Consider the following 22746-nt stretch of genomic DNA (forward strand, 5'->3'; position numbering starts at 1 on the left):
TCTGCCTCGGTATGCAGTCGGGCTAACTTGAAAGTACAGTATTGACACCTCGTGTGGTGCTCCTCCAAGAGTCATGGTGTGGAGTTATCGTCTCCCAGGTGAGGGGGTCGATATATATATATATATATATATATATATATATATATATATATATATATATATATATATATATATATATATATATATATATATATATATATATATATATATATATATATATATATATTTCACTGACACTTCTAGTTTCTGATAAAGATGACCAAGACTTGTTTTACTGTCATGTGGTATATAAAATAAATGCGGAATAAAACTTGGTCGACAATACCTGGGTTTTACTGTTTTACATTTCAAGTAACATTTTTAAGATTTAAATCCCAGAATAAATGATGAAAACATTTTTACTCTTTACAATGAAACCAGAATTTTAAAAGGTTGAAAACCTCTGCATAAGAAATTTGTCTTTAACTGTACAGTACACAAAAATCATAAACTTGAATATATGACACAAATACCATACTGAAATTTGTCTTTCTATTCTGTCACCTTGGATATACTAATTATGATAATGCACACTTAAACAGTTTTGACTTCTTGGCCTTTTTCAATATTTTATGCTATATAGAATATTTCAGTAAATTAAATTGAAGAAAAAAATTAAGAACATTAATTCAACTGAGTATGACTCATAACTGCCAAGTCTAGGTCCAGTAACATTACCCTTCACGCTACATAATCATCATCATTTTACGGACATTTCTACTATTGCATGGGTTAGCCGTGATTGCCATTAAGTCATTTGTTTCTCATTTCCTCTGAATGTTTTAAGAATATTGTACAATAAACTAGAGCTACACAGCTCTTAATATCATATTTGACCTCCATCTAATTCCAATTACAACAATGATGTATCTTTATTTTATGGCTATTATCTATTGTCTATCTTTTACATACAGTATCTTCAGAAACATACATACTGTACAGTGTCTCAAAAACGTAGCTGCCAGGATGGCTCTGATGAATTTTAAAATACTACATGCAACTCATGATGTCCTGGGAGGGTTGGTATTTTGAAGCAGATAGTATAATTTTCTGGTTTTAGTATTGACAGTGTTAAAAATGCTGGTAAAATTTAATTAAAAAAAATCTTTGGAGTTTCTTACCAGAATGTCGTCATATCAACCAAGCACTTCGGAAAAAAGCTATTTAATTGTACGTCTGTAAAAGCAGTTCTGGATAATACTGCCGTGGAACAAAAATTTGAAAGGGAACTTTAAAAAAAATTCATATGTTTTCATCTTAAATCCATTGATTAAGCTGATTCTTTACAGCATCCATGAGTTCTGTGAATACTAATTCTGACCATCTGATTTACTCTTTCCTTTACTTACTTTGAACAGTTTATGGTCAGCTTGTGCCGGTGTTTACAATAATAAAAGTCTTGTCATTCTCATAAATTGATAAATTTCAAATGATGCTATTACAGTATTGAAAATATACGACTTGGACTTAGAAAAATTACTCTCATGCTACAGTATTTTATTACACACATTCTCAACTGCTCTTTTGCACCTTGTTTTTATACACTAAAAGCAACGGATTTTAGATTTTTAATGCCACAACAATAGTTTTTTTTTATGTAAGCAAACACACTAAAGATAATATTACTTTTCAACAACTGCATTAAAAAATAACTGTACAGTGTGCTACAACTTCTTTATTCAGACCAATATTTTACTCAACAGTATTATACATATGATACCAGAGAGATGTTAAGGGAGCAGTTACGAGTATCTTAATGCATGGCTGTATCATAACACTTTTAACAATAAATATAAAACAAATTTTGAGAGGGTGGAGCTCAGTTAGGTATTAGCTTGAGGAGATCTATATTGACGTCGACTTTACCAGAGTACCCATTATGTTCAATGCTCTCCAGGAACTTAATGTAACCCTGAAAGAGATAAACCTATGTATTAATCACTTGATAAATGCTGCAGATTTCTATTCATTATTGTACTTATCCTATTTCCTTTCTATACATCAAAAAGGCTGATGCAAAGCCTCCTCTATACATGACCATCTACACCATACTAATGCTGCTTGTTTAGCATCCTTCTAATAATGGGGGTAGACATTCAACACCCTTTTGTGTAAACTTTTGCCCTCCCCTTAAATTCAGGTTTTTCAAAATGTGTCTACCTTGTATGTGGAGTGCCTTTCTCTCCCCTAACCTAACCTTACCAACGATATCAAAAACTGATTATTAACTGCTAAGTTGAGACACAAAATAAATATATATTCTTGGTTTGACTGTTAATATGTGCACAGGCTGTAAATGTAGGTCTATTTCATTTGAGTTTATTCTATAGTACAGTGGATCCTTGTTATATGTATGAAATCCATTCCTAAAAGTTTACACATATAATTATTATACAAATAATGAAGCAATTTTTCACCTCCAAATTAATGTAATAAGGAAGGTTTGGTTCCTAGCCGGTCAATTCATATTACATTTATTGGTTAATATGAAATAAAAAGCACAGAAACAAATACGCCCTGTACTAATCAAATAAATACTATACAGTACAGCAATAAATAAAACACATTCTAATCATAGTAGTGTACTAATTATGTACTGTACAGCCATGCGCCAGTTAACATCCTAGATACGTTCTTGGAAATGTGACGTTAACTGAAATGGACGTTGTCCGGTCATCACATAAACTTTGTATTTATACTTACATGTATGTGGAATACTATATACGTACATATACACTTTTACTCTTAAATCACTACTGTAATGTGATACAGGTGATTAATTTTTATCTCTTGTGCAAAATACATGACGATTATATTAAAATTATTTACTGTTTTACAAGGATTCCAGCAACGTTGGGCAGATGGGGGAGAGAGAGGGAGGGAGGGAGGGAGCGAGCGAAGGGGCATGGGGGGAGGGGAGCGGTCTGACAGTTGGCATAGGCCCAGGTCTAACGCGTGTATATTTATCAGTTCTTAAGTGACTAAGCTTCTCTCTTCTAAAAAGCCAGTGAAATGACCTGGGTGAATATAATTTACATTGCTGGGATTCTTGTAAGATGCCGATTAATTTGAATATAAACATGCTATAATTTGCACTAGACATAACAATTTTAGTACCGTAATCAAATTAGTACATGTACACTCCAGCTTTGTACTAAGGTCATTTATTTCTTTTACGTTTCTTTTAGTATGGTGTGTGCATGTAAATTGATGAAAATAAATGAAGAAATTTATGTAAATCTACCCAAAAATACAGTTGAAAAACTTTATACTGTATTATAAAATGTACGACAGTATTGTACACTAATGTACTACAATCTTATATCTTGAGCAAAATATATGACGTTTATATTCAAATTATTGGCTGTCTTGCAAGGATTCCAGCAATGCAAATTATAATCTCCTAACTTTAGTCCGAGATATTATATAAAATAAACACCTTAAAGAATAAAGTTATCACCAATCTTTTGTCTGGGAACACAAGGAGGGAGGTAGCCAGCGAGCAAGGGGGGAGGTGAGGTGACAGAGTGTCTGGTCTTTGTTTATTTATTTGAGATAAGATTTGACAGTTGGCGCTGAAGGCCTGCCTGCGTGTTTATTTATCATTCCTTAAGAGTGACTAAGCTCTTCTCATAATTTGCCACCCAAACAACCTGGGTGAATATAACTTACATTGCTGGGATTCTTGTAAGATAGTGATTTATTTGAATACCTGTATAAACAATCTATATTTGCAATAGACATAACAATTTAAGTACCGTAATCATTTAGTACGTGTACAGTACAGGTTGGTTCCATTGTTAACCGAGGGACCACTGTATTGCAGTGTCCTTGTACTGTACAATATTGACTAAATTCACTAGATAACGAATACAACTAATGGTTGGTAAAACTTGTCAAGTAAGTGAGTGTCAAGTCTGTCAGTACAAGTGGCATGTGTGAGTGCTCGTGTCCCCCATTACAGGAGTCCGATTTCTCTCGCTTCAGGACGCCTGAGTCCGTTTTCTCTTAATCTTAGAGTGCAGTGCACCAGAGACTTCGTTATTCCTTAGTAATGACACAGAATTTGAAATTGCAACCTCAATTGCAACTGGGGTTGCAATTGTTGAGGCAACTAGATATGTCTGATTACAGCAAATGTGTTATTGTCAATTTGTAGGTGAAAGATTTTATCCTCAATAGATGTAGGTTAACATTACACCTGGAGGCAAATGCTTACTGAAGCCTAAGGAAGGAAATTCCTTTAACACATAATATCTGGCAAGTATGGGAAGGATCATCGTGTCTCCGTCAGGGGGTCGTGGAGTGGTAGTCCAGCAGGCGTCACGGAAGTTTTTTTTTTTTTCACTGACGTATATGCGATCCGACGTTGTTCGGTTGGACGTTAACCAGCGCATGACTGTATAGTAATTTTTTTGCTTGGGTGAGTAGTATGCATGTGTCAACAAACTGTGTGTAGGCATCCGTGGGTATCCTTCTCCCACCATGTTGCTGACTGCTTTCCATGATATTGTCTTCCTCAACTCGTGAGTTTAGCTTTCGATTCAAAGTATCCTCATTGCCTTTAGTATCAGAACATTGAATATGTTTTTAATGTTTCCTTTCTTAGAGAAGTACAGTATTAAATATTTTTAATACTGTATGTTTCATAAAATAAGTTTTTGAAGGAATAATAAATAAATACCAAATGAAGAGTCGATTAGTTCATGAAAACGTAGTTATCCCTGCCCTTAATATATGGCAGCACAAGCAGTCACGTCATCAGCTAGCAGAGGCCACCACCTAGCACTACGCAGCTCAAACATGACACGAGACACTTTGAGTTTGAACTACTGCAGTCCAGGAAGCAGTTGTTCAGACTCAAGACAAGTTATCACTTGCTAAAAAACATTTTGAAATGATGGAATACTGTTGAAGCAAGAAAAAGTAGTGTCTTAAGAACTGTTTACAGTAATCTCCCCAGTAACTGGAGTCTTCGATCCCCAGAACTCTCCAATAGCTGGAATGAGTTTTTGAGGCTTCCGAGAAATTCCAGGAAAAATCTCTCCATTCTGGGCATGCGAATGAAATTACAAAGAAGGGATCATGGACATTTCCTGAAAATTCTAAGAAAATTTCCAGGTATTCCAGGTATGGGGGTTCAGGGAATTCCAAGAAATTACATAATGCTCCAATGCGTCCCCAAGTGCTGGGCACATGGGTGGGCCAGCTGGTTGGGTAACTTAGGCAGTAAGCTCACAAGCTTAGTTCATATTCTGCTGCCACTGCACAAAGTTGTTACCTTGCCCACTGATGATTTTGTGTGCAATTTCTGTTGTACAGTACTGTATATTATTGTACTACGACAATATCAGGCAACAATACAGTGTTAAGACGTAAAAAGTGATTACAGTTACGTATAATGTACTGTACTGTAAATTCAGTAAGAGTTAAATTCTGTACTGTATATACAATACTATATATAGCAGAGCGGACAGTGTATGCCTACTGTAGGCTAGTGTGTAGAGGTGTATGTATAGTGTACAGTGTATGTACAATTCCTCTGTCATAGAGGGAGAGGAGAGTGACAGTTAGTAACACTTGCTACAGTAAATGGTACAGGACAATGGCAGGCCGTTCAGTATCATCATATCACCATTTGGCCTGCCTGCATCACATGTCTAAGATGACAGCGTCTGCTGGTGAGTACAGTACAGTACACCCGGATAATTTGCGGATTTTTATTTCACAGTCCTCTAATATTTGCGGATGACACCTTGGATGTAACCAAGAATGTCTGCGGGTAGTTTTAAAGTTGCCAGCATTTTGGAGGCAGGGACAGGAAGCCATTTGTTCTAGAGACAGTAATTTATTTTACCTGTATTGTATATGCAGTGAACCCTCGAAGATCCGGACTAAAAGGGGGGACCACCTGTCTGAAAAAGCTGATTGTCCAAATCATCCGGCAAATGTACTAAATGGATAAAAACCATAAATATGGTACATATTATACCACTGGGGTTAGTTATACAGACTTTTCCCTCTGAAAAAGCCAAAATTTTGAGCAACATATTACTGTACCGTAGTTTTCGGCTTAAAAGACGCACTTTTTATGACAAAATTATACCTTGAAAATTACCATGCGTCTTCCAGGACACTAGTCGATAAGTTGTAGCAGAGGTTTTTGAAATCAGCCCCTTACAAAGACTGTTACCTCATTATAGTACATAACAATTACAAGTATTCTCTATACAGTACTATAAAACTATTGATTTAACTAATATTGTTGATATATTGCAAAAAAAAATAATAATAAACCCTTGCTGCTGTGTGTTTCTTTACTAATGGCAGTGGTGCGGCAGCGCCATCTATTGAGGAATTGCTAAAGGTTGTCTGCTGGTCTCAAATGCAGGAACGTTTGTTTCTTTATATGTAGGCTTTCATATTTGGACACCTATTTACAGTAGGCTCTCATATTTGGATACCCATTTAGACTGTAAAAACCCCACAAAATTAAAATCTTCCAAATTTAAATACAACTTCGTCATCCAAGTCAAAACACACACACAACAACATTGGCTGTCCTTATGTTTTCAACTTTATTACCACTGGTGGGTAGATATTTTTTTTAATTCAGAAATATTAATTAAAATATATATGAACAGTAAATAAGTGTTGCTTTCATATTCTTATGTACAGTAATGATGATATGTTTTCACATGTGCTCACTTACATACGTGATCTCACTTTATTTTTACCCTTAATTGTTAGCTACTTCCATTGTTCCATTTATTAACATGAAATAACATTACTTAAAACAACCATATTAATTTTTCTACATTAATTTTAATACAGCTACAATGGAGGACTTATTTTCTTTAGTTTTATAATTATGTAGAACCAATCAGTCACTGGTTTTGCAAAAAACGAGTTCTTTTTTTACTTTTATTTTGTTTTTAAATAATTTTGTTTTTGTTTTAAATAGACGTTGATATACATGTTTACATTTGCTTACCTTCTACTGTTGGAAAATATTTCCCGTCGTTGTCATACCGACAAAAACAAGAGAAAGAATGTAAACACTACAGCCCCTTAGATGTGGAGGTGACCAGGTGTATAAAATGAGCGCTGTATTAAAGATTTCACCTTCTTATGCAGATTTTTTTTTTAACTTGATGAAAATGACGACTGATAAGCAGTTCTAAGTGATGATATTCAAAGAGGTGTGTGCCTAATGGTAGACCCTGCTGCTATGTGACCAAGTCCCAGGTTGATGATCTGACTTTCTGCAGGGTCTCAATTGTTTCTCTTACTTTGACAACACAACATACATACAGGTATATTGTTTCTCACTCTTGACATTATTATTATTATTATTATTATTATTATTATTATTATTATTATTATTATTATTATTATTATTATTATTATTATTATTATTACCCCTTAGGCCCCAATATGGGTCAGTGACTTGTGCCCAGGTGGGCTAAAACCCGTAATTTTTTTTTTTTTAGAATTTCATTTCCAAAATCAGGGAGCGTCTTCCACGATGCAGCATCTTCCAAGCCGAAAAATACGGTACTCACTTTGTACCTAAATATCCTAAACTAAAGTGCTTAAATTTTTATCTCCTGCGCAAACTACAAGTGATGTTTATAGCCTACTTAAAAATTATTCACTATCTTGCAAGGATTCCTGCAATGCAAGAGCCCCCAATTTTTTGGTCCGAATCTTCCGAAATCCGGATTTACAGGGTCCGAATCTTCGAGGGTTCACTGTATGTGTGTCTATGTAGACACACACAAAACACATATACAAAATAAATAATAATGGGAAAATCCTCACACAAATAATCAGAAATAAATGTAGTATTACCGGTAAAATTGTTGAGTCCACCTTCAAGTTTATTCCGTGCGTGTGTGTGACTGCGAGTTAATATTAGCTGTTGGGGAGTGCTACCCAACACTCATTTCCATTCCATCTCTCTAATCACCCACACCTTTCTGCTTTCTCACTCCATATTTTAAAATCTTATGTAATGTAATGGTGAAGGGATACAACTTTTCTCATTTATACTTATACTTATCACAATTTCCCTAAAAATTCTTTAAGTTTCATGTTTATTCAAGACATCTTCAGGTCATGAGACCCACTAATTCCCCACCCAAGAAAGGATAACCTGACATTCCATCAGAAAGTCAGTAATATGAGACCACTAATCCCCCACCCTACCTCCACCTGACATTGAATCAGGTCAGGTCAGGTCAGGTCCCCAAAAAAAAGACTGCAACTTTCATCTTTATTCAAGACATTTTCAGAAAATTCTCTCGATTTTCAACCTCGGAAAATTTGTTCCTAAAGCCGGAAATTTCTTTTAAATTCTGGCATTAGGAATGATTTTCCGAGCAAATTTCAATTCCAGCCATCGGAGATTTCCTGGTTTGAGGGATTCTGGCTAACGGAGATATTACTGAATTTCCCTTATAAGAGTTGAGATGCGCTCCTACAGAAATTTTTTGAGGCCCCAAAACGTGACACAAGCACAAGTACCTGGTATGTATGAAATTACTCGTAGATAGTTTCAACCAAAAACGATGTTGAGTGCTACAGGCGGTGGTGAGGTGAGGTGGTAGATCAGAGTTACTGGGATTACCTCCTTAAAACTTCATAGTTATTGTCCAACACAATTCGTTTATAGAATCGTTTATCACCACTACTTTCACTTGAACTTGATGGTCTTTTTCCACTCATCTTGAATAAGGGTTCACAGTAATACAGGCGGATAACTTAACATAAACTGGGGAATGAATTCAAACTGAGCAGCGCCATTGTTGTGGGCCTGCTATAACCTGATGAGGTGAGCTGCCTAGAAGCTATCTTGTAGCTACCACCAGAATCAACAAGAAATAAATTTTATTATCTGGGTGAAATTTTTTGTTCTATATCATGATTTTTTTCTTTTGAAAATATTAGTATATTAACCAAAATTTAATTGTTTTAAGGAAATGAGAACTTCTTAATAAAATACTACCCTAAAAGTACTGTATTTATACTCATTCAAACTTTATCTTTCTCAGTCTTGGTTTTACTGAAATGGCAAACACCAACATATGGAAGTTTAAATAATATGCTCTTCAAACCAAGATTACTATCAATTCACAAGAATATAATTGTACAGTATTCTAATTTATTTTAGTTATTTAATTAAAATGTTTCATTGCATTTTTTTAAGTACAGGGTATACTGTATATACACAAACATAAAATAGAATGCTGTCAAACCATACCTCTGGAAGGCCATTTTCTCGAGCTCCTTGGAGAATAACTTCCATATATACAAACGATGGCCTTCTATCTTCCTCCAATGGACGGATAACTTGGTAGGATCGAGCCTTGACAGACTCACCACTGGGGGTCTCGACATCTACCTCCAGGACCTTATAAATACCTTTGTGTACACCCTCTTGCCTGCAAAAAAAAAAAAAAAAGGTGTATTGTTTCAGACTGCAGTACAGTACTTGCTAAAAAAAAAATTAACGAACAAGCCATTTTATACACATTGTACAGTGATCCCTCGGTTAACGAACACCTTGGTTAACGAATTACCTTCCATAAGAATCTTCAATTCGGTTAACGAACAAAAATTCGGTTAACAAAATTTTTACGAAATCATGTCAACATGTTTTCGCTTCCTCACCAGCTGGAATATTAGTCCGCCAATACAGTAATCGGTTCTAGGGCTTAAATTCGTTCCCATTTGAGTAAATATCAAGAAGGTTGTACTATTCAATAATTTTCTAAGTTTTATATTAATTTTTTTTAGTCATTTTAACACTTATTTAACAAAATTGCTGTACAGGAAACTAGTTTTTGGTGCGCCAATCAGCCACTTGACTCACCCAGCAAGGCGTCAGTTTGTATCTCTGGTCAGTGGAGGTAACATCTTGCTTGTGGCTCTCTTGAACATAAACTATTTTTACGTTTTTTCAGTACAGTACAATTATTGGTCATTCTGAAATTTATTTAACATATTGACAATATATAGTGCAGTGCAGTGTTGATTTAAAGAAAATAATCTTGAATTACACCTAGAGAACTTAAAATTTTATGAGTGAAATGACGGCATAAAGCATGGGGTGATTTCTCTTCCTCCCCCACTTCCTTCTCTTCTCCCTTCTCCTCCACCCCCACTTCTAATTCCCATCATCATCAACCAGGAGCCTTCTACATACACACCTCAAAGTAAGTGTACTTTACTGCATTTATTTTTACTTTGTATGTAAATTTCGGTGAGCTGGAACCAATTGCCCAAAATCCCATTGAAACAATGGTTTCGGTTAATGAACGACCTTCTGGAACGAATTGTGTTCGTTAAACGAGAGACCACTGTATATTTTTTCTGCACATAGAGTTGGGTCCCCTTTAATGGATTTCATGACCATTGATACAGCCACTTCTTTCATACATCAAAGACACATCAATAATTCCTGAAAGCTATTTGCAAGTTGGTTTGACTGAAATAAGTTAAAGAAATATTACTAGGTTACATATGTAACCATACATGCTGAGTAAATGCTTAGTTTGGGGCTGAATCTGAGATACAGTGGTCCCTCGGTTAACGAGCGCCTTGGTTAACGAGATTTCGGTTAACGATTTACATTCCATAAGATTCTTAACTTCGGTTAACGAGCAATCCCTCGATTAACGAGTTTTTTACGAGCCGACTTCAACATGTTTTCGCTTGCATTTAGTGGTCCACCAGCTGTAGTATTAGTCCGCCAATACAGTAATCGGTTTTAGGGCTTAAATTCCTTACTATTTTAGTAAATATCAAGAAGTTTATACTATTCAATAATTTTAAAAGTTTAATATTAACTTTTTTAGTAATTTTAACAATTATTGAACATAATTGAAGGTAAAGAAACTAGTTTCTGGGGTGCCTTCCAGCCTGTTAACACACCAGACAGGCATTAGTCTCTCTCTGTTTTCAGTGGAGGTAACATCTTGCTTGAGACTCTCTTCAACTAAATGCTTTTTTTCTGTGTTTCCAAGCAAATTATTGGTCATTTTGAAATATATTTTACATATTGACAATATAAAATGCAGTGCAGTGTTGATTTAAAGAAAATAATCTTGAATTACACCAAGAGAGCTAAAATTTTATGGGTGAAATGGCGCCATGGGGTGACTTCTCTTCCACCCCAATGCCTTCTCTTCTTCCTTCTCCTCCACCCCCATTCTAATTCCCATCATCATCATCATCCAGGAGCCTTCTACACACACACCTCAAAGTATGTGTACTTTTCTACCTTTTTTGTTGAATTTAGGCAATTTTCGGTGAGCTGGAACCAATTACCCAAAAACCCATTGAAACAATGGTTTCGGTTAACGAGTACCCAAAAACCCATGTACTTAGAAACAATGGTTTCTAGTTATTTTTTTTATTTATTTCCCATTTTTGGTAAGAATACAGAGGTTGTATTATAATACATTCCTAACATTCTTGTTTATTTTAAAATGAGACTAAGAGGGTAGATTTGGGTTAAGGTTTACCTTTGTAAAGAATATCATCCCTGATTAATATGTATGTCACTTTCAATATAGACCAAATTCCTACATTTGATTCTAAGATGTATTGTTGAGTGAAAGTTCCTTTGGAATGTGAGAGATCGAAAAGGAGGATTAAAACACGATATCCTGAAGTCTAACTCATATGACAAGTGATAGACCTGTGAGATGTACCATTTTCAGGCTCCGTTAAGCACAGTTTGCCATTGCTTAAAAGGTGTGCAAAGCTAAGAGGTTAACAGCAGGGATGTTCTCCAAGTGGATAATGTATTCCTGCAAGCAGTGAACACACTAATATATTCCTGGTCAGTTAAATATGTATAAATCCACACAAATTTAGTGGAGGTTTTGGAGACCAGAAGGGATATTTAGATCAGATCAGTCTCGACTCTATAGCTCATTCAATTCAATTCCACAATGATCCAGTATGGAAATATGAATTCAGCTCTTAGTTCCCTGTCAATTCAAGGCTTACAACAAAGGTTGAAGGTAGGAATTCATGTTTCTTGCTTACCTCCTAAATCATTAAATAAATTTCCTATTGCAGTCCTTCATTCCAGTATAGAGAACCTCTTGAGTGACCTTTAAGACCTAATCTAGTGCAATACAAAGTTGTACAGTATACGTATTGGAAAAATGTCTGCATGCACCCAAAAGTAGAAAACATAGCCCTTATAAAAGAGAAAAACAACATTGGATTGACCTCAGGCTTCCCAGAGCCACATAGAATGGAGGTGCACTAGTGTATACCTATACAGTGTACAGTACAAGAAACTCAAGTCACCAATACTACTCTCCTTCATATGTGGAAGTTTGGAGCTTGATGAAGTGTACTGTATAGTAGGATGAAGTATGGTTATTGAAGCATAGGGAGATCATCATGAACACTATTGGAAGAGGATGATGCATTGGTGGTGGTTGCTGGAGAGGTGGGTGGTTGAGCGGCGGCAGCAGGTGAACGAGTAGGTGAGGGAGACGATTCAGCTGGGTGAGTGGCTGGTTCTTTCTTGAAATAAATCATGATTGGTAGTTGTTTCCTCTTGGTTTTGAGGTCTCTATATGTTTCACTTTAATAGCATCACTATCACTGACACTAGGCAGTCTTTTAGTGGGCATTTCACACTGAAACACTAAAGTTTTCAGTACAACACAAGAGATGCTGCATCGCAGGCAATGGTTGAGCGCAAACAAAGGGAAAGGAGTGAGAGGAGATGCTGTGGGTGCGTGGGGGTAACTCATTGTGCTGCGGGCAGGCTCGTAAGCTAGCCACCATCTGTTTACCGTGAATGGTCAAAATCGCGAATCGCAAACCTGTGTAATAGCAAGGGGTTTACTTTACTGTAGAATGTCTCCCTTTACTCAACACAATGTTACATTGTCCCTGTATCCCTTCTTTACCATCTTTTGTTCATGCATCCTTCTCACTTGTCCACAACATCTCACTTAACCCTCAACACGATGCTCTCTGATCATACACATGTAGCTACTTAATGGATGTCCATTCATCTCCCATCCAGTACATTAATTACTCCTCCTTTCTACACTCTCCTCGGTCTCCTCACCTTTCTACCCAACCATGCACTTTTGAATTAAAATTTTTTTACATCTTTCGTTTCCCATTCCCTCAGTCGGTCCGTCTTACCTCATAAAACCCTGATCAGGTCTCTTTTATTGTCGACATCTTTTTCTGGATACATTTGATTTGGATCATTTGCAAATTAAAACTGTGGGAATAAGACAACAAACTCAGAAATAAGACTAAAATTACCTTATAATGGAAACTGTTCGACTAGAGTGAGGTGCAACATACACAGGCTTAATGGTAAAAATAGGACTAAATGACTTGGAAGGAAAACAAGAGGGGGAAACTGTAGTTAAGAATTCGGAGATAGAAGAGAATATGTGGCAAATAAAAACAGTTTTAATATAGTTCATAATGATTTTCATGACAAATGAAGACAACTGGAAATGTAAATTAAATTTAGGGATATGACATAAGGTCAGCGTGACTTTGAGAAAGGTACCTACTATAGACTGTTCCTGATTTACTTAATTTTAAGAAAATTTGAAGTTACAAAATTAATTGCCACAATTTTATTTACAAATGAAAAACCGGAAGTTACAAAACACTCCACTTTTTTCTTCAATAAAACTAAAAAATGCTAAAATAATGCATTTTATTAAACCAGTAAGCTTACATATTTTACTAATATATTTCATTATTTTCTGGCATTCACAATTTTATGAAGTCTACATACACTTTCAAGGTGTCATCAATCTCCTACAATCACCATATACAGTATTACCCCGCTTTACACGGTTTCACTCATGATTTCTCATTTACGCTGCAATTTTGCCAGAACCGGATTCACTTCATGTGCATCTACTCATACTAAAAGTAGAATTTTTTTTTATTTAGCTCATAAAATTCATACAAATTACCCGCCAGAATATAATTTACATTGCTGGAATTTTACAATATGATGATCATTTGAATATAAACATCATGGATTTTGCATTAGACATACAAATTTTAGATCTAAGTAATAATTGGTTTACACAAAGCAAATATTTTATCTTTTGTGCAAAATATATGAAGTTTACATTCAAAATATTCCCGACTGCAAGGAATCCAGAAATGTCAATTATATTATCCTAACTTTAGTCTGAGGTATTATTTATTACTAAACGTTAAAATCTAGTGTTTTCACCCAAACATTTCTCAGAGGAGGAGCCAGTGAGTCGGGAAATGCAAAAATATATGATGTTTATATTCAAATGATCACCAAATTATAAGAATTCCAGCAATGTAAATTATATTCTGACCGGGGTAATTTGTAAGAATTTATGAGCTAAAACAGGCAGGGTGAAGTGGTGGGCAAATTCCAAAATAAGGCTCGAAAGCTATATATATATATATATATATATATATATATATATATATATATATATATATATATATATATATATATATATATATATATATATATAGCTTCATATATATATATATATATATATATATATATATATATATATATATATATATATATATATATATATATATATATATATAACATACATACACACACACACACACACACACACACACACACACACACACACACACACACACACATGCACACACCACACACACACACACACACACACACACACACACACACACACACACACACACACACACACACACACACACACAACACACACACACATGACACACACACACACACACACACACACATACACATACACACACACACACACACACACACACACACACACAGATACAGACAGATAGACAGATACACACACACACACACACACACACACACACACACACACACACACACACACACACACACACATTACACACACACACATAGATACATACACATATATATATACCATATATATATATATATAGGTTATATATATATATATATATAGGTATATATATATATATATAGGCTATATATATATATATATATATATATATATATATATATATATATATATATATATATATATATATATATATATATATATATATATATATATATATATATATATATATATATATATACAGTATTACCCCGCCTAACGCGGTTTCACTTAACGCGTTTTATCATATACGCGGTGCCTCGCCAGAGCTGAACTTTCACTTAACACGGATTTTTTCCACATATACGCGGTGAGTGTCCGGCTCGAGACGCTATTTTTAGATTTGCCCCACCCGCCACCCTGCCTGTTTTAGCTCATAAAATTCATACAAATTACCCGGTCAGAATATAATTTACATTGCTGGAATTCTTATAATTTGGTGATCATTTTGAATATAAACATCATATATTTTGCATTAAACATACAAATTTTAGATAAAAAATTTTCTCTAGGTAACTATGTTATCTTTTGTGCAAAATATATGACAGTTATATTCAAAATATTCCTGGTCTTACAAGGAATCCAGCAATGTCAATTATATTATCCTAACTTTAGTTTGAGGTATTATAGATTACTATACCTTAAAATCTAGTGGTTTTCCCCCAAACATTTCTCAGAAAGGGAAGAGCCAGGAGTGTGAGAAGAGGGGGAGGGAGTTGAGTCCATTATTTGAATGGACATTAACTTGGCGACTGTGTTTCTCTATTTCTCTTAAGTATTAATTGTGTGCATGTACCATCATAAAATTAAGATGTTATTTTTACTACAACATAGGTATGTGCCTTCAAAAAGTGGAGTTTGGGGGTCGGGCCGGTTTCTATTGGAATTAATCCCATATGTTCTGTTGTTCACTTAACGCGGATTTCACTTAACACGGGACCCTCTGGGTTCTATTGACCGCGTTAAGTGGGGTACAACTGTATATATATTCTTTCAGTGAAGACGAGTCCTGAAAGGAGGAAAACAACGTCATTCACTAAGTGACTTGAAAGCACAGAATATTAGTCACAAAAGATCGACTGTCTTCCTAGATAGAAGACGAGCCACGGTCGCCATTCTTGACCAGACTGTATAAAAAGTTGCCCCAAACATAATATCTGAGAGACATAAACAAAATAAAAGTCACTCGATTTCCTCACCGTGCTAAGATGTATAAATTAAAAAAATAAAATCCTCGTGGCACTTACTATTTCAGCTATTACAACACAAATTAGTGGAGCTTTCCTTGTGTGTGTGTTTACAGCTGATTCGCCAGGTAAGAAGATGAAGGTAGCAATGCGTGTGATGGAGGGTGAGGAAGGGGGTTTTGAGAATTGCAATTACCGGTAAATGCCAAGTAGCGACGTGTCCTCCTAATATTGCGTATTTAAGTAATTATTAGATGTTTTAATTGCCTTTATGCTGGCCTGGTGAGTTAATGCAAGGCATTTACATACCTAGGTTAAAGCTAGACGTCGCATTCTGGATTGAACAAAAATGGGTGAAGTTAGTCTTAGTGTCTTTAGCACAATGATTTACCAAATTTACAACTACAGTATTTTACTCCAAGTCCATGTCCATGACCAGTATGTTGTGCTGTACCTTTCGAATATCATTTTGTTATGATTGTTTATCAGACCAAAGCTTACAGCCAAGAGAAGAACAACATATATAACAGTAAGTAGATGCCCACGTGGTAACTCACATAGGTTGACACGCCCTACAGTGACAGTAAGACCTGACCCAGGAGAGGTCACAAACACAGTACTTGAGTTAACCCTGCGATATGACCGTGTTACAACCACACCTGGGCAAACAGCTATCCAGACCTGACCCAGGAGAGGTCAGTCACATTGACCCTGAGTCCTCACCGCCATTTGATTAGCTTAACCCGACGACATGAGCGTGTTAAAGAAACCACACCCAGCCAAGACAAACCCAGGTGGTAATAATTAGGAAGCATTACCGACCGGCGACATGACCACACACCTGGACAAACACAGCCGTCCATATCTAACCAGTTTAATGTTAATTAGAAGAGGTCATCTGCTGGCTCTCCTGCAATATAAAGGCCCTGCAGCTCATTCTATGGCGATTACTTTCACAACACTGAAGACAGAAGACGCTTGTCACTAATCGAGGTCGGAAGAAAGACTTCCCTCCCCAGCACCGCATTTCCAGCTAGCAGAGTCTCCCATAGGAGATATAGTCCAGCAGCACCTGCTGGGCCTCCCCCAGGTCACATGTGAGTCATTGTCAGAGCTATCCATACGGTGAGTTACTTACGGTGGGAAGTGTATCCATTTTAGGTTTGTGTCCGAGAGTCAATGTCTAGTAACGTAAATATAATGTTCTAGTAACTTCAATATAATATTCTATTAATGTGTCTGTGTCATGGAGTGAATAATAAATAGCTTTACTTAGAATTGGGGTTTAGAAAGATGTCCCCTAAGAACGTATTTACAGTTAAATAACTAGCTGGCCACGCTACCAAACTTCCTCACAACTAGATACCTATATCTATACTTTCTACAAAGAATCCCCTCATTACAATTTCATATGCTCATCTTTTGCATTCTATCACCATTCTCTTTTCCCTTTACATGTATCCCTCCCTACTTTCACCACTGTTTTCATGCATGTAATGCTCATATGCCCTTCATTTCTTCTTCATTATCACAGTCAGCCTCCCATTCGACTCATAATAATAATAACAATATTTATTTTGTGCATTTTTTATGCAGGTTTAAAATTGGATAGGTATGTATATAAACAATGCAGTTACAGTTCAGCATGAGTACAGGTAAACCTCGATAAACGCTGGGGTTAGGTTCCTGAAAAAACCATCGCTAAGTGAAATATCGTAGACAGGAAGCATTATAACATGGGGTTCAATGGGATATGTTCCCAGCCAGTCCCCAAATACAAATGTATTACCCACAAAAAAATTCCTACATTTATAAAATAAATAAGAAAACAATTAAACAATAGTCACCACATCATGAAGAATAAGTCTGGTTATCATCACATGTCCCCTTCGAGGTCAAGGCGACTCTTGTAGGTGGAGTGGAAATGTCACTCTGACTCCCACACAGCTTCTAGGAAGTCTCATGCGGGTACATGGACATCGAAGGGAGGGTGCTGTAGTACCACAATATTTTGGGAATAAAGTACAGTGAGCCCTCGAAGATCGGGACTAAAAGGGGGAACCACCTGTCCGGAAAAGACGGTTGCCAAGATTTTCAAGGCGAATAATAAATGATATAAGAAACACCTAAAAATACAGCACTAATGCAGTGATAAACAAATTACCGTATATAAACCTATAATAACATAATAAGAAACATTGTATCATTACTACAGTGAATGAAATAATATTCCCACAAACAACAATTGTCAACTCTGTTTATGTTTCCCACCTCCTCGGGCACCTGTGTCCAAGCAGCTGACAGGTCAAGCAGCGCCCACGGGCCTAAAATGTTCTTTGCTCTGGTTTGGGAATGCTTCTTAGGGAAACTTCTCGGAGGCTTCTTAGCCCAGAACCCCCAAATTTTTTGTCCGGATCTTCTGAAATCCGGATTTCCCAGGTCCGGATCTTTGAGGATTTACTGGACTATACATTGCACCAAAGAGTATCTAGGGCACCAGAATTACTAATCAGCACTCCCTGGTAAAATTTGTTTCCTGCAGTACTAACCCAGTAACACCCAACAACTGAATGCAGAACATCTCAACTATTACGGTAAATCAAATATCATAGATTTTATTTAATTTACAGTGCAATTCATTTAATCTGAAAATCAACTATCTGACTCTTTCAGGTATCCCAACTTCGCCCCCTTTGGTAAAAATTCAAACTTAGAAAAAAAATCAGAAAGCAACTGAAGTCATTTACTCGCTGTCTGACACCTATAGTGCTATACAGTTAACCCTCACTTTACGCGGTTAATGTAACCCGGAGGGTACCGCGGAAAGCGAGAAACGCGTAAAGTGAATAACATAACATATGGGATTAATTGAAATGGAGTCCAGGCCGATCCCCAAACTCCACTTTTTGACGACACATAACTATGTTGTAGTAAAAATAACATCTTAATTTTATGATGGTACATGCACACAATTAATACTTTAGAGAAATACAGCCGCCAAGTTAATGTCCATTCAAATAATGGACATGACTCCCTCCCCCTCTCACACTACACTGCCGGCTCTTCCCTCTCTGAGAAATTTTTGGGGGAAAACCAAGTATAGTAATAAATAATACCTCAAACTAAAGTTAGGATAATATAATTGACATTGCTGGATTCCTTGTAAGACCAGGAATATTTTGAATATAAATGTCATATATTTTTCACAAAAGATAACATACTTACTCAGATTAAACATTTTATCTAAAAATTTTATGTCTAATGCAAAATATATGATGTTTATATTCAAAATGATCACCAAATTGTAAGAATTCCAGCAATGTAAATTATATTCTGGCCGGGTAATTTGTATGAATTTTATGAGCTAAAACAAATATCTTCAGTTAATAAAAAAAAAAAAATAATCTTCACGACACTATCTGTCAATCAAAGTACCCCACCTTGCCTCCCCCCCTCTTCCAACCGCGTGGTCAGTCCCAACCCTCCCCCTCACCCCCCACCAATCCTCCCTTCAAGAGATGTTGGGTGAAAAATTTAGATTTTAACATTTTGTATTAAATAATACCTCAGATTAAAGTTAGGATAATATAATTGACATTGCTGGATTCCTTGTAAGACCAGGAATATTTTGAATATAAACGTCATAAATTTTGCACAAAAGATAACATACTTACTCAGATTAAACATTTTATCTAAAAATTTTGTCTAATGCAAAATATATGATGTTTATATTCAAAATGATCACCAAATTGTAAGAATTCCAGCAATGTAAATTATATTCTGGCCGGGTAATTTGTATGAATTTTATGAGCTAAAATAAAAATCTTCAGTTAATAAAAAAAAAATTCTTCACACGGTAACAGATGGTCGGTCGCCGGTCCCTCCCTCCCTCCCCCCCACCAACGTCCCTACTAGATAAATGTGTGGGAATACCAGACTGTTTACCTTTTTAGTAATAAATAATAAATCAGACTAAAGTTAGGATAATATAATTGACATTGCTGGATTCCTTGTAAGACCAGGAATATTTTGAATATAAATATCATATATTTTGCACAAAAGATAACATATTTACTCAAGAGTAAACATTATATCTAAAATTTGTATGTCTAATGCAAAATCTATGATGTTTATATTCAAAATGATCATCAAATTGTAAGAATTCCAGCAATGTAAATTATATTCTGGCCGGATAATTTGTATGAATTTTATGAGCTAAATTAAAAAAAATTATACTTCACCGTGTAAAGGGGTACACCCACCGCGGAATGTGAGCATCCTGGGTTCTGGCAGGGCACCGCGTAAACGTGGAAACGCGGAATGTGGGACCGCGTAAAGTGAGGGTTGACTGTAATTGCCTAAAAAAATTACTGTGATAAACAATAAAATTGATACACAACATAGCATAAAATACTATAGAATATCTTTTATGTAAAAAAAAAAAAGCTCCTTCCACACTTAAATCATCTTCTAAGTGATGCCACAATTCAGCCAGGCAGTCAAATAGCTGACTGAGACCAGTTTATGCCCTAATATCACATGGGAGGGAGGGAGGCGGGTGACTCATCCATGCAGTACAGCTCACTGAGTGGCCTTCATTTTTTTTATTTTACAGCAGTGTATTATAGTGCATTATATTTTATTTATTTCTAAGTTACATTAGAGTATATTAATTTTTACTCTTTTGCTCTGTACAGTAATAAGGAAAATGGATTTACTAGCTGTGAGATTGTGAAATGGAGTTCCATCGTATGATATGCTTTCCGATGTGTTGAGGTGTGAGTTTGACTGTGACAGCGCCTGGTTGCCAGTCACCATCTGACGCTCTAAGAGTAAAGTCTGCAAAGAACCTGGTCTATTATTCAAACCTCTCACATGGCGCAGTGAGTAGGATGCCGGGGTCCGACACTCCATTACAGCCCTGACGAGAACGCCAACATGGCCCCTACACGTCCACGATTCTCAATGCCCTCAAGTGGATGCCAAGGCATCTCTACACCGGCGGGGAACACCAGGCGCGCCCAGCAGCAGACCATGAGTGCATTGATGGCTCAGATGGCGTCTCTAGCTAATGGCGGTGGTCATGCTTCTATGCCAGTCATGAAGCCCTCAGCAGCTGTCGCTCCAGAGAAGTGTGAGGCAGAAATGCCAGCAGCGGCATTTAGGACATGGAGGCGGTCCATGGAGTCGTGGGTGCTGTTGAACGGATGGTCACAAATGGTGGCGACATTCCACATTCGCCTGAACTGCGTCCCTGCACTCCAAAGGGTGATTGACTCAAGATATCCCAGCGGTCAGTGGGAGCAGCTCTCACCCAAGGAAGCCCTGGATGCCATCAGTGGAGTGGTTTTTCAATCGTCAAACGAAGCTGTGAAATGGAACGAGTTTTTCAACAGCAAACAAGGTGAAGAGGAGCCCATGAAAAAAAATTTTCAACGCTACTTCGCAGAGGCGGTGGAGTGTGAATTTAAATGTCCCACCTGTGATAACAACCTCTCTGAGTACATGCTACTATGTAAAGTCATGGTGGGCCTGAGTAACCCAGTGTTGAAAAGAGAAATTTTCCAGGGGTACTCGAGTTATAATAGTGTTGAAGTGCTCAGAAACAAGTGCATGTTATTTGAGGCAGCAGTGAGAGATGCTGGTGTATTGTGTCGTACGTCTGGCCAGGCAGTGGTGGGAACAGTCACGGAGGCAGCGGCGGTTGGTGATGACGTCACCGGTGAGTCTGAGGTAGCTGCCGCCCGTCCTGGACACCCCAGTTGAGCGCACTGTGGGAACTGCGGCATGTCACATGCCTCCAGTAAAAGTAACTGCCCTGCAAGTGGGGCCACATGCCGCAATTGCTCAAAGGTTGGTCACTTCAAAAGATGTTGTATGAGTAAGTCAGCCCTAAGTGCTTCTGTGGATGTGTCAGGTGCTGTCACAGTGGCAACAGCCCAGCTATCCTGCCACCCCAGGTTACAAGTGTTCATGGCCCAGACTGGGGGCAATTCCCCCGCCACCCCTGTGCTGGCTGTGGCTGACACGGGTGCTATGGTGTGTGTGGCAGGAGCATCCCTGCTCCGGGACATCGGTTTGTGTCCAGGACAACTTCGGGCCCGTAATGGCCTGAGGGACGTGGAAAACAAACAGCTCAAGTGTCTGGGGTCAGCCCCCTGCCGCCTCAGTGTGGGCGAGGGGTCCACCGTCCAGGAGGACTACTTCGTGCAGTCAGTCAAAGCCCTCTACCTGCAAGTGCCTCAACTTGGTGCCTGTCGACTTCCCGCTCCATAGGCGTGTTGTGGCTGCCGTGAGCGATGGAGGGGGGCAGCACACTGCCGACAACCTACCTCCCAACCCTTTACCTGAGAGCAGTCGTGTCCCTCCTAGGCCAGTTGAGATACCCTTGCCTCCTTTGGAGGAGAATGTGGCCAGGTTGGAGGCACGGCTGCTCACGCACTTTTCATCGACCGCATTCAATCAGCAGGTCCCCACTGCCAGTCATGACTGGTCCCCCTCACCGTATCCACCTGACGCCCTGTCACACACCTGCTCCCATTCCGAAAGCGGAGGTGAAGACCCAGTTGGAGGAG

The 22746-nt window shown here is 37.3% G+C and overlaps 1 protein-coding gene across 1 annotated transcript; it reads right to left on the bottom strand.

Moving 5' to 3' along the window:
• Positions 1–217: 217 nt before the first annotated feature.
• On the bottom strand, positions 218–21207 carry LOC121870035 (gamma-glutamylcyclotransferase-like). The gene is made up of 3 exons (XM_042371782.1): positions 21089–21207; positions 9305–9485; positions 218–1951 (listed from the first exon to the last, which is right to left on the bottom strand). Exons 1-3 carry the CDS (start codon positions 21205–21207, stop codon positions 1859–1861), a joined length of 393 nt encoding a protein of 130 aa, XP_042227716.1. The 3' UTR covers positions 218–1858.
• Positions 21208–22746: the final 1539 nt, after the last annotated feature.

The sequence above is a fragment of the Homarus americanus genome, unplaced genomic scaffold (assembly GCF_018991925.1).
Source record: "Homarus americanus isolate GMGI-L3 unplaced genomic scaffold, GMGI_Hamer_2.0 scaffold32583, whole genome shotgun sequence".
Lineage (NCBI taxonomy): Eukaryota > Metazoa > Arthropoda > Malacostraca > Decapoda > Nephropidae > Homarus > Homarus americanus.